The sequence below is a fragment of the Giraffa tippelskirchi genome, chromosome 3 (assembly GCF_054371585.1).
Source record: "Giraffa tippelskirchi isolate mGirTip1 chromosome 3, T2T-mGirTip1v1.2.pri, whole genome shotgun sequence".
Lineage (NCBI taxonomy): Eukaryota > Metazoa > Chordata > Mammalia > Artiodactyla > Giraffidae > Giraffa > Giraffa tippelskirchi.
In genome coordinates, this window is record NC_137277.1 from 53,398,316 (window position 1) to 53,410,698 (window position 12,383).

General features: G+C 39.2%; 1 protein-coding gene across 2 annotated transcripts in view; it reads left to right on the top strand.

The window, feature by feature from the left end:
* The first annotated feature begins 176 nt into the window (after positions 1–176).
* The window catches only part of HSF5 (heat shock transcription factor 5), a 50,902-nt gene continuing 38,695 nt past the window's right edge, over positions 177–12,383 (top strand). The window contains exons 1-2 of one of the 2 annotated variants that reach the window (XM_081585215.1): positions 177–657; positions 7,507–7,881. In XM_081585215.1, coding sequence (XP_081441341.1) covers positions 297–657; positions 7,507–7,881 — 736 coding nt within the window. In that variant the 5' untranslated portion in view covers positions 177–296. Of the gene's footprint in view, positions 922–7,506; positions 7,882–12,383 lie in introns of both variants that reach the window. The other variant, XM_081585214.1, reaches the window with a different exon arrangement.

Sequence of the window (12,383 nt, forward strand, 5' to 3'; positions counted from 1 at the left end):
CCCTCAAAAGGCCGCCAAGCTAGCGCGCCTTCTCCGCGGTGCACGTGGCCCGGGCGCAAGGGGCGGGTCGGCTCGCGCCGCGTGCGGCCGCAGGGCGGCAACTCGAGGCCCCATTGGCTGCGCCGGCGGGCGCCGCCGGGGGCTCGTGCGCCAACGGTCCCCGGGTCCGCGGCGGCGAGGCGCTGGTTGGAGGGGGCAGGGCGGAGCGAAGGCCGCGGCGGGGGGGCGGGGGGAGATCGAGAACGGGGTGGGAGAGCCAGGCTCGGCGGGGCGAGGCCCAGGGCCCGGGCGGGGCGATGGAGGAGGCGCTGCTCTCCACCCCCATCAACCCCAACAACTTCCCCGCCAAGCTGTGGCGGCTGGTGAACAGCCCCCGGTACCGCTCGATCCGCTGGGACGGCCGCGGTGAGGGGCTGCTCATCGACCAGCCGCTCTTCGAGGCCGAGCTGCTCAGCCCGCCCGGGGCGGGGGCCGGGGGCGGCGGCGGGGGCGGCGGGGTCGGCGGGGGCAGCAGCGGCGTCGGGGGCGCCGGGGCCGAGCCCGAGCTCTTCAAAACCACCAACTTCACCAGCTTCATCCGCCAGCTCAACCTCTACGGCTTCCGCAAGGTGGTGCTGGGCGGGCCGGGCGCGGCGGGGCCCGGGCCGGGGCCGGGGGGCGGCGGGCCGGCGGGCGACGGGCCGCTCCACCACTTCCACAGCCCGCACTTCCGCCGCGACCAGCCGCAGCTGCTCGTGCACCTCAAGAGGCTCACCAGCGCCAACAAGGCCAAGCTGGCGGCTGGCCTGGAGGTGCCCTGCCGCCCACCCAACCGCTTCCAGAGGCTCCTCATCACCTCGGCCTCGGCCTCGGCCTCCACCTCCCCGCTGCAGCACCAGGAGCCGCCGCCACCGCCCTCGGGGCCCCGGCCGGAGCCGCAGGGTGAGTCCCGTCCCTCCTCCTTTGCCCTCAGCGAGGGGGCAGCCGCTACGCCTGCGGGCATTTCCTTGGCGGTGTCAGGGAAGCGCTCGGGAGCAGCTGTCGGTTGTGCTTGCCGAGAAGTACCGGCATCGCCCCCCTTCCTGCCAGCACCTCTCCTGGACGGGGCCCATGGACGCTGAGGCCCTTCTGTGCCCTCCGGCGGTCACGGGGACCTCCGCGTTAGGCTGGCTTTCTTGAGTCTTCCCGGAACCCTCGTGGGCTCCAAACCTCTATCGCCATGTATCTTCTCGAGACCCGGTCTTTTCACAGCAAACACCTAAAAATAAGTAGGCCTTTGTTGAAGCCCTGGGTCTGGAAGAAACAGAACTGGCTCCTGCGTTCTGATAGGAAGCAGAACAGAGTTCCTATACAGGGTGAGGATATGGCAAAGGTCAAGGTGGGAAGGAACAGTCACAGCCGAGAGAAGGTGGGAAGGAACAGTCACAGCCGAGAGAAGGTGGGAAGGAACAGTCACAGCCGAGAGAACGTAGAACATTTATGCCAGCCCAGGGAAAGCGGTGATCAAGGTACCTTGAGTGGGTGTCTGTCCTTGACGAGCCATGCCGTCTTCCACCCATTGACACATCTGAGAAATCTTGGAAGAAGTGTTCTCACAGTGATCATATTGTAGGTTCCAGGGTAATGTGTAGAACCGTAGGCGTTGTTTATATAACTTGAAAGCAAAAATATAATAATATATTTTCCTGTTTTTATCAGGTATTGCTAATAGGTAGAATGAATTGGCTAAACAGTTCTTTCATAGTAGCTAATTAGACCCAATGCTTATTTAAGGTGTTATGGTTAGACACACGTAAAACCAATTTTTTTTTTTTACAACTGTCCAGTTTTAGTTAAAAATGATTTTAGAAAGCTCATGTTTACAACCTTAGAATTTTTCACTGTTGGCTTCAGTCTTTCAGTTTTGAAAAAAGTTTCTATATGTAAGTCTGTATTTTGTCGTTGTTTAGTTGCTTAGTCGTGTCCGACTCTTTGCGACCCCATGGACTGCAGCATGCCAGGCTTCTTTCTCTGTCCTTCACCATCTCCCGGAGCTTGCTCAAACACATTGAGTCAGAGATGCCATCCAACCATCTTGTCCTCTGTCATCCTCTTCTCCTGCTTTCAGTCTTTCCCAGCATCAATCTTCTAATGAGTCAGCTCTTTGCATCAGGTGGCCAAAGTATTGGAGCTTCAGCACAGTCCTTCCAATGAATATTCAGGACTGATTTCCTTTAGGATTGACTGGTTTGATCTCCTTGCAGTCCAAAGGACTCTCAAGAGTCTTCTCCAACACCATAGTTCAAAAGCATCAATTCTTCAATACTCAGCCTTCTTTATGGTCCAACTCGCACATCCATACTTAACAACTGGAAAAACGACAGCTTTGACTAGACGGATCTTTGTTGGCAAAGTAATGTCTCTGCTTTTTAATATGCTGTCTAGGTTGGTCATAGCTTTTCTTCCAAGGAGCAAGTGTCTTTTAATTTCATGGCTGCAGTCACCATCTTCAGGGATTTTGGAGCCCAAAAAAATAAAGTCTGTCACTTTTTCCATTGTTTCCTTCTCTATTTACCAGGAAGTGATGGGACCAGATGCCATGATCTTAGTTTTCTGAATGTTGAGTTTTAAGCCAGCTTTTTCACTCTTTTCTTTCACCTTCATCAAGAGGCTCTTTAGTTCCTCTTCACTTTCTGCCATAAGGGTGGTGTCATCTGCATATCTGAGGTTATTGATATTTCTCCCGGCAATCTTGATTCCAGCTTGTGCTTCATGCAGCCCGGCATTTCACATGATGTACTCTGAATATAAGTTAAATAAGCAGGGTGACAATATACAGCCTTGACGTACTCCTTTTCCTATTTGGAACCAGTCTGTTGTTCCATGTCCGATTCTAACTCTTGCTTCTTGACCTGCATACAGGTTTCTCAGGAGGCAGGTCAGGTGGTATGGTATTCCCATCTCTTGAAAAATTTTCCACAGTTTGTTGTGATCCACAAAGTCAAAGGCTTTAGCATAGTCAGTGAAGCAGAAGTAGATGTTTTTCTGGAATTCTCTTGCTTTTTCTATGATCCAGCAGATGTTGTCAATTTGATCTCTGGTTCCTCTGCCTTTTCTAAATCCAGCTTGAACATCTAGAAGTTCTTGGCTCACGTATTGTTGAAGCCTGGCTTGGAGAATTTTGAGCATTACTTTGCTGGCATGTGAGATGCATGCAATTGTGCGGTAGTTTAAACATTCTCTAGTACTGCCTTTCTTTGGGATTGGAATGAAAACACCTTTTCTGATCCTGTGGCCACTGCTGAGTTTTCCAAATTTGCTGGCATATTGAGTGCTGCACTTTAACAGCATCATCTTCTAGGATTTGAACTAGGTCAACTGGAATTCCATCACCTCCACTAGCTTTATTTGTAGTGATGCTTCCTAAGGCCCACTTGACTTTGCACTCCAGGATGTCTGGCTCTAGGTGAGTGATCACACCATCATAGTTATCTGTATCATTAAGATCTTTTTTTGTATAGTTCTTCTATGTATGCTTGTCATCTCTTCTTAATATCTTCTGTTAGGTCTATACCATTTCTATCCTTTATTATGCCCATCTTTGCATGCAAGTCTGTGTTTACTCAAACTTAAAAAACTCTCTGTGATAGAAAATTACTTTGACTTTTAAAATTATTTTCAACTTGATTTCTAATACCCTCCCCTTTCTTCCAGGAAGTTGAGGGTGGCAGTATTCCCTTTCCTTGTTTAAAGAGTGGGTGATGTGCAGCAGCATACCGAGAAAGCAACAGGATATAATAATGAAAATTCGTTCTTTACCTTCAACTAGGAGAGTAATAGAGACATTTTCATCACGTTAACAAAGATTTAACATAAAAGTGTCTGGCTTTTCAGTTATGGGAAATTTTTAAATATACAAATAAAAGTAACACTGTGTTCAGTTTAATGTAAGCCCAGGGTTAGGAATGAGCAATCTTCATTTGGAATTTAGAAGGTAAGGGATTAGGTTGTGTATCTGTGGAGTTTAGAAGATAAGGGATTAGGTTAGAGTTCTAGGAACTAGTTGGAAAAGTAGCAGTGGCATAGGAATGTTCTAAAGGAATTCTAAAGGAATATTAAGCCACTTACTTCCATGTGATGTCCATTGATTTTGGTGGGGAATCAAATGGAGAAAGGCAATGGATACAATATCTTGGCATTCATTTAGATACTTGTTTTTTCAGATTGTATATCTGGTGGGCATAAGGAGAAAAGACTGAAAATGTGTTCTTGGGAAAAACAGGATCACTACTTCAAAGAAAGAAACACACATGCACACATGGAGACCAATTTTTGCTCACTTTTTTCTCTTCTCTGATTTCTTTTTTCCCTGCCCTATCCTAAACCCAGTTGTAGTTTAAGTATAGAGTTCATTTCAGCTGAAGAAGCACAGGGGCTATGCAGGATCTGATTTCCATCACTTATAGTTCAGTTGGTCAGCATTTTAAAGATTATTTGTTGAAAAACATAAATTTAATTCATACTTTTTTTGTATAGATAATACATCAATTCATATATACCTCCATTATCATAGTTTTCATACATTTCATACATTCTGCCTGTTGATATGTATGGAAAACATGTCAGGTGTGGATTGTCCACAACATAGACTTGGTTCACTAGGAAATTGTGTTACTGATTTGGGTGGAATGTAATTCTAAGTTTAAGAATACAGGTCCAACTTTGTTTTGCTTTATTTCCATGTTCTAAGTCCTTGGTTCTTCTCTTTTGGCTCACTAATTTTTATTCTGCTGAATTCTTTCCTTGATTATATGCCTGACTATACTGCTCCTTCTTCATTTCCCTTTTGTGTTCTGTGTTCTACTGCAACTTCTAATTTAAATACTTCTCTTTTGCAGTAGAATCCTTTGTGTTAGGACCTGGTTCTTTTACCTAGGTCCATTAAGCCAGTTGTCCTGTTCACCTTCTGAGAATGTTGTTCAGTCAGTAAGGCGTGTCTGACTCTTTGTGACTCTGTGGACTGCAACATGCCAGACTTCCCTGTCTTTCATTGTCTCCTAGAGTTTGCTCAAACTCATGTCCATTGAGTCAGTGATGCCATCCAACCATCTTATCCTCTGTCACCCCTCTGTACTTGATAAGAAATGTGAGGGCCACATGTTTTTCCTTTTTTTGTTTGCCCACTACTGTTATCTTGTTTTTATTGGCAGTTTATTTCATAATATTTGTTAAAGCTTTCTAAACTAATTCTCAAGAACCAAGTTTTGGGAAAGAGGCAAGTTCTTTCCTGGGGACTGATTAGCTCAGATTCACTTTTACAGATGTAGTAGAAAGAACAATAGAAATTCAGCCTACCTTACATTTTTAGGATCCTGGATTTAAACTTTGCCAAATATATATCTTAGATGTCCTGAAGACATGTAGGTGATGTTCTATAAAGTTGGTAGACTAGAACCCTATGAAGTAACCTCTAACAGAAGAATAAGAGCTGAACATGTTTTAGTTCTTAATTAAAAAAAACAAAAACAAATGTCCTTCTAATTTGTGTCCTGTGTCCTTATGTTAGTAGCATCTAAAATATTTAAATATTTGGGCCTCACTCAGAATTTATCATAGTAGAAGTAGAATTATATTTTAATTCAGATCTAAATTATAATTTGAGAAATCAGGGTAGAGTATTCTTTAATTATCTGTTGTTATTGACAGTCTGAAAATTCATCAACAACTTAACCTTAAAGAGGGTAAAGAAGGGTTAGTGAGCTATTCCACACTCTAGCAATATAAAGTTTTAGCATCCAAGAAGAAAAAAAAAAAAAACAAGTGATGGGCAGTTTGGGACCTCACAAACAAAAAATATTTCTTTAGATCTGAAAGCAGAGAATTGTCAGTGGTAGTTCAAAGTGTGTATACATGTGTTTGCTAGTCAGCATAAAAACTATTTCGTATTTTAAAGAAAAGTAGTTTTTAAGAGGTGTATCGTTTAAATACATTTAATCTTCTGAATGAGAAGATTTTTTTCTCCATTAGCTCTTGATTTCCAGAATTGTTTTTTGTTTCTTATTTTAAACTTCTTTATTTTGGAGTATAGCCAAAAGTTTCAGGTGAACAGCAAAGAGATTCAGTCATCCATATGCATATATCCATTCTCCTCTGAAACTCCCCTCCCATCCAGACTGCCACATAACATTGAGCAGTGTTCCCTGTGCTACACGATAGGTCCTTGTTGGTTATCCATTTTAAATATAGCAGTGTGTACATGTCTGCCCCAGACTCCTATATTTGTTTATTTTTGGCATTAATGCTTTATTCTTTTTAAATTTTAAGAGTTTATTTGAGCAAAATCAATTTGAATCAGGCAGCGCCAAAACAGAAGTGGTTATGAGCACTTACTAATGCTTCATTCTTTAGAAGAAATCAAACATTATAGGAATACTAGAACAAAAGATGTATAACATGTTTAAATATTTGGAAAAGTAGGTATGTGAGTGCCATCTTTAGTAGATGAGTGGCACGTAAATTAGACTTTCCCTCTGTTTTATAGATTATGGATATAGTTTTTATATATATTTTATTTATATAGATATAGTTTAATACAACAAAAACAAATTGAAAAGGCTTTGTGAACTGCGTAATTTAATAGGTAAAATCCTTCCTAGGAATAAATTAGGCTAGCTTTATCTTCAAGAACCACAGTCTTTAAAATAAGTTCAGCTTGCAACTTTTATATTTTCCTTTTCTTCAATATGTAGTATTGCTCTTTCTCTCTCTTCCTCATCTCCACTGATTAATTCCTTTCTACCTTACTAGATAAGAAAAAGCAAATATAGGAATCTCTTGTCCTGAGTATGTGGATTTTTAACAGACCGTCCAGGTGGTTCAAATGTAAATCAATGTTTGAGAGCCATTGATATCTAGGAAGGGACTAGAGATACTCTGAAGAAAGAGAGACCGTGAAAAATTTTTGATTCAGGAATGATCAAGTCAAGAGTTTCCAAGCTTGACTTTTCTGCAAAGATTGTTACTAAAATTTTTAGAAAAATTGAAAGAGAGGAAAGAACATGAAATTTCTTTTTGTGGTATACTTTTTATTTTTTCCATACTTATATCTTTCATGAATATGGTTGAGTGCTTATTTTTGTACCTATTATTAAGATTCCTAAATGATTTGAAAGACCAAATGGAATTTCTAAAACTTCTAGGAAGTACTGATAATTTACAGATTGGGAAAATCTGGGTCAGTCAGTTGAGATGAAAGGTAAGATAACATTTAACTTTTGATTTAATGTTAGAATTTGGCCACTTTGTCTCTTATCACAATAATATCGACAACCAAACAAATTTGTTTGATTATTTTTTCAGCATTATATTTGTAATTTCGTATTCTGTATTTTGAGCTTGTTTTTACCAATAAATTTCTGTTGTGTTGAGAATGGTTGGGAACTCAGCATATTCACAAGTGAAGAGTAGTGTATATTTTGTGACTTTTGGTTTACTGTGTCTGGTGGTGTAATATAAAATTAGTAAATGTGCTCTTCCTCTTTTATGCAGGACCAGTGGCTGTAGGACAATTTCACCGGTCGTTCCGGCGAGATAGTTTGTCTCCTTACTCCTACGTATCAACTTCATCCCACAACCACAGTACTTTTCCTCTGAAAGGTTTAGATCGGACCCCGATCCCTCCTAGAACATGGCAGAACTCTCTTGGAATGCACCCAGGACAAGTGGAAACGTCTCCCACTTTTTCAGATAAAGGGGTTCCATTTCCTGTACTACAGAGGTTTCCAACTGAGGTTACGTATACCCTGCAGCCCAGTGCAACATCTGTACACGTTCAGCAAGGTCCTCAAACAATGGTCAGCTCCTCCCAAAAATACAGTAACTACACACCCTCAGCACAGTACTCCCAAGCCTACTATCCAACAGGTATGAGAAATTCAAGTTCATTGGTTTCTTTTAAGGTACTTGATAATGAGAACTTATATTATTTTAAATGCATTTTTGTATGCCTAAACAAAAATAGGAATATGCACCTAAGAAATGTCACAGATTTCTCCTGAGTACTCATTTTTTTTAGCAATATGTGAAATTTTATTGTGTTCTTAAAGGTTGTGAAAATTGTTGGAGCATGAAAGTGTATGTTTTTAGTGAAACTTTGGTATCCTCAAAATATGTCCTGGTAAGACTTAGTACACCAGATCTTGGTATAACTCTGTTCTTGGTGTAGTAGTTTTTTGTGGGTTTTTTTCTTTTAGAAAAAAATACTTGTATTACATATTGTTTATTTTTTAGTTATATAGGTGAGACTACCTCATAATGAAGTCATCTTAGTATCTCAGTAATGAAGTTTAATAAAAGAGCCTACTCACTATCTCTTAAGACTAAATTATATTCTTTTAATAAAAATGTAATGGTGTGGTTTGGCAGTGCAGTCCCTGCAGGGTTAATCGCAGCCAGCAATCAACTGGGAGTAGCTGAGAGAAGAGCCTGACAATGACAACTGACCTAGAGCTCAGCCGAGGGCATGGAAGACCTGCTAATAGATCTCAAGCCACTCATTGGGAATCCACGTGATAGTGACCATCCATTTAGCTTCTTGGGGCTAGGGGATGTCTTTGGAGGGATATATTTTTGCAGAATGATAATGTTACCATTTAATTAAAGAAAATTTATTGTTTTGCAGAAGCACCATAGAGGTGATATGTGTTTTCATTAGTGTTTACACAGAGTGATGAAATGGGGCAATAGAAAAAAGTCAAGGGTCAAGGTTTTCAGAAAAGACCAGGAAGAGAAAAAAGGGGCTAGTCCTTTGCCCTTTGAATTAAGAGTGTAGGCATATTAATTAAGTACAGCTGGAGGCAGTCTCCAGAGGTTTTTTTGTTAGACCACTTTTCCCAAGTAGGCTGAAATCAAAAACTAAAATAAGTGGGAGGCATGTAAATTAGATAAGGGGGTTAAATGATTGGTTGTCTTTTAAAAGCTATAAATTTGAAAACTGTTCCATTTATAGTAATGCTGGTAATATCCAACCATATTTATTTATTATTGGCTCATGTGTTCACCTAAATTTTACAGACAGTAAAAGGGATTCCTTTATTTTCGCAAAGCTCTTAAGTTCAATAATATTAAAATAATAAAACCAGAGGTTCAATTAGATTGAGTTTTTTAGATTTTTGGAGCTGCTACTGTTTCGGTGGAGGGAGAATAAGGGGAAGAAATTATATGGAGTAAGATGATATAGCGCTTCTAATCATTTGCCTATTAGAAATTAAAAAATCTTTTTTTAAGCTTATATATAAAAAAATAGAGGCCTAATTCTTTTTTTTTTCAGACTTTCAGCTAATTCTTTGAAGAACAAAAATATCTGGGTGATCTTGAAAGCTAGATGACATTTTATGTTATATATTTATGTATAGCAACAAATAGTGTCAGATCTTTCCTGAGGGATTTTTAATCAATATTTTAATAAACAAATCAGGCATTTCTATCTAAATTATAATTTGGCTGCATTCCATAAATGCATAGGATATATATGTATATAATATAAGAGAGAGACAGACTGTGTCTTTCTTATACTTGCTTTACGTTCTGTAGCCCATCAACTGGACAAAACCCCTGTCTCTCATCCTTTTAGCAATGAATGTTTCTCTTTCTTTTCCTAACCTCCCTTAAATGCCCCTCCTCTACACTACTAAAGACTCAAAAACTTTTGGGGAGTTGAAATTTAGAAGGACTACAACAGAAAAATGTGCTTGGCCTTCTAACTTGGAATTTTGGAGAAATTTTCCTATGTACATATTAGATATGGCAGTTAGGTTCCATATTACTACTAGTGCTGCAGTTAAGGTATGGATGGTTATAGTCTGGCTTAGGAGCCAGACTAGCCTGTATGATGATGTTTCTATGGGAAAATGTATTCTAAGTTCCAAACAATCCTCTTAGAAACTCCTAGTTCTAAATTTTATGAGAACTAGTTGTATGTTACTAGAAAATACTACAAATAATTAATATTATTCATTCATTATAGAAGTACTGTTTGTTAAATTATTACAATTTAGGATCTATGTCATTTCAAAAATATTTTGTGTTAGCTTGGATTTAAATTTATAAATAAATTTATTAATTTGATAATTACATTGAAAATTGCCTCCAAGAGTCCAAGATAAGGACTAGGAAAGGGACACATTAAAAGAACAAGTGCTGCTGATGTTTTGATAGTATAGAGCGCATATGGAATAGAATCTTGCATTATCTGAATTGTTGTTTTGTCTTCTTTGATATGGATGATTAAAATTACTGTGAAGGTTCTGAGGTTATGAGAAAAAGAAAGAAATCTCATGATTTCATGATGAATTCTAATATATAGAGTAGTTCTATGATATATTATAGGCAAAAGTGCTTTGAACATTCTGAAATACTATAGAAATAAAAAGTTTTATCGTTAAATACAAAAGACCTGCTATGGAAGGAAAAGAAAATGCCAAAGAAATAACTGTACAAATACTTAATTCCTCCAAATCTTAGGTGGAGGCAAAAAGTAGTGAGCAGTTTAACCAATATTTAGTGAATACCTGTTTGTGAAGGGCTTTATGAATGACTTTCCCAAAGTTAAGTAGAATTCTATTTTCAGAGGCAGGATAATAATCACTCTCAATCCAGCTCTTCAAATCCTAATAAAGTAACTAATTTTGGAGTAACAGTCATACTTTAGTCCTTTCAAAGTAAACTATATAACTTGAGATTTGGATCAAATTTTAGTAAAAAAAAAATACTGAACTTCATTTAAAAATTAGTTATATTGAGAATAAACTTGGATCTGGTCTTCAAGTGGTATAACCAGTAAAATGTGTATTTTGTAATATTTCATAAATTATTCCTCTAGTAAAGCCAAACTTTGAGACTAAAAAACTGCTCTCAGACTGACTCATAAATGGACTCACCTGAGTTATTTCTTATATTTGCCCTTTCTCTCTTGAAGTATCTGTTTTCTTTGCCTAGCTCATTTACATTTTTTCCATTCTTACTGCTCTTCAAAGACAAAATGTTGTAGATCCAGCATTAGTGGACTCTTTTTAGTCTTGCCCTATCTTGAATTCAGTTTTCTTCTCTAATGCTGTTTTCAGGGTGCTACTATAATTTAATTTCCCTTTTTTATAAAAAATCTTTATTTTAGACCTTTTTGTTTTGCCCATTCTGTATGTATTTGAACATACATAAGAATATTAGTATATTTGTATTTATATATAGAATCCTGTATTGAGGAATTGTTTTCCTTTGACTCATGTTGTGATGCTGAACTGATTCAAAATTAACCTTGACTTTTTTCCCAAGTTAAGTTTTAAGCTCAAAGCGGTGATTGGTGATTTGTAGCTGCCCTTTATCTCATATTTTATTTAACAAATATTTGTGTAGCAGTCACTGTGACCAGGTACTATGCTGAGTGCTTTCCAAATATTCATTCATTTAATCCTCAAAACAGCTTTATAAGATAAGGAATGTAATTATCCTCATTTTATGGATTAGAAGCAGAAGTACAGCTCAGCACAAGCAGGGCTAGGAAACAAATCTAGGCAAATTCTCTCGAGTTCATTCTTTCGGCCATTAGGTTCTGCTTGCTGCTGCCTGCCTGCTTGTAATACAGAGAAGACATTGTTTGTTTTGTTTTTCTTTTGAGAGACTCTTTGCTGATATACCTCTTCCCCAGAGTTAGTTCCTTCCAGATAGGGTAGGTGACAGATATTGGTCAGGGGGACCTCCCCTTCTGTGCTACCTACCGATGGCAGGGCACTGACCCTGGGCTATTGACTCACTCTGCTCAAGCAGAGAGACAGACTCCATCCAGCTGCTAGAGTGGGACGTTCAGTCTGCAGCTGTGTCTAATTCATTTCTGTATCCCCCTGCACCTGGTGTAGTGCTTGGCCATAATGGGCTCTCAGTAAGTATTTATTGAGTAAACGAAGTAATTCTAGCCTCAGCTTTGCAGTTAGTCATCTGATAGACATTGTGACATTCTGTGGATTATTTCATGTCACTCAGCTTCAATTTCCCTTTCCAAAGAGTGGCAGTAATAGTTTGGGTCTGGGATTAAATGAATTAATGTATAGAATTTGAATAGACTTCAAAATTTAAAACACTTAAAAACTTTATATTTACATATAAAGGATAACATATTTTAAAAACTGTATTTCAAATGAGCCTAGCTACTAACACTTTAAAGGCTGACTGAAGTGATTTGTAAGAATATACCCTTCTCATGAAGGTGCATGTGTTTTATTATTTAAAAATTTTCTGAATTGACTCTTGGGCAAAGAAGGTTGCTTATTAGTGTTTTGAAGTACACTAAATTTTAAAGATTTGATCGTTAGGCTTTTCATTCTACATAATGTACATAAACAAGTATAGAAGATGAAGTTATAAGAACTTTCTGA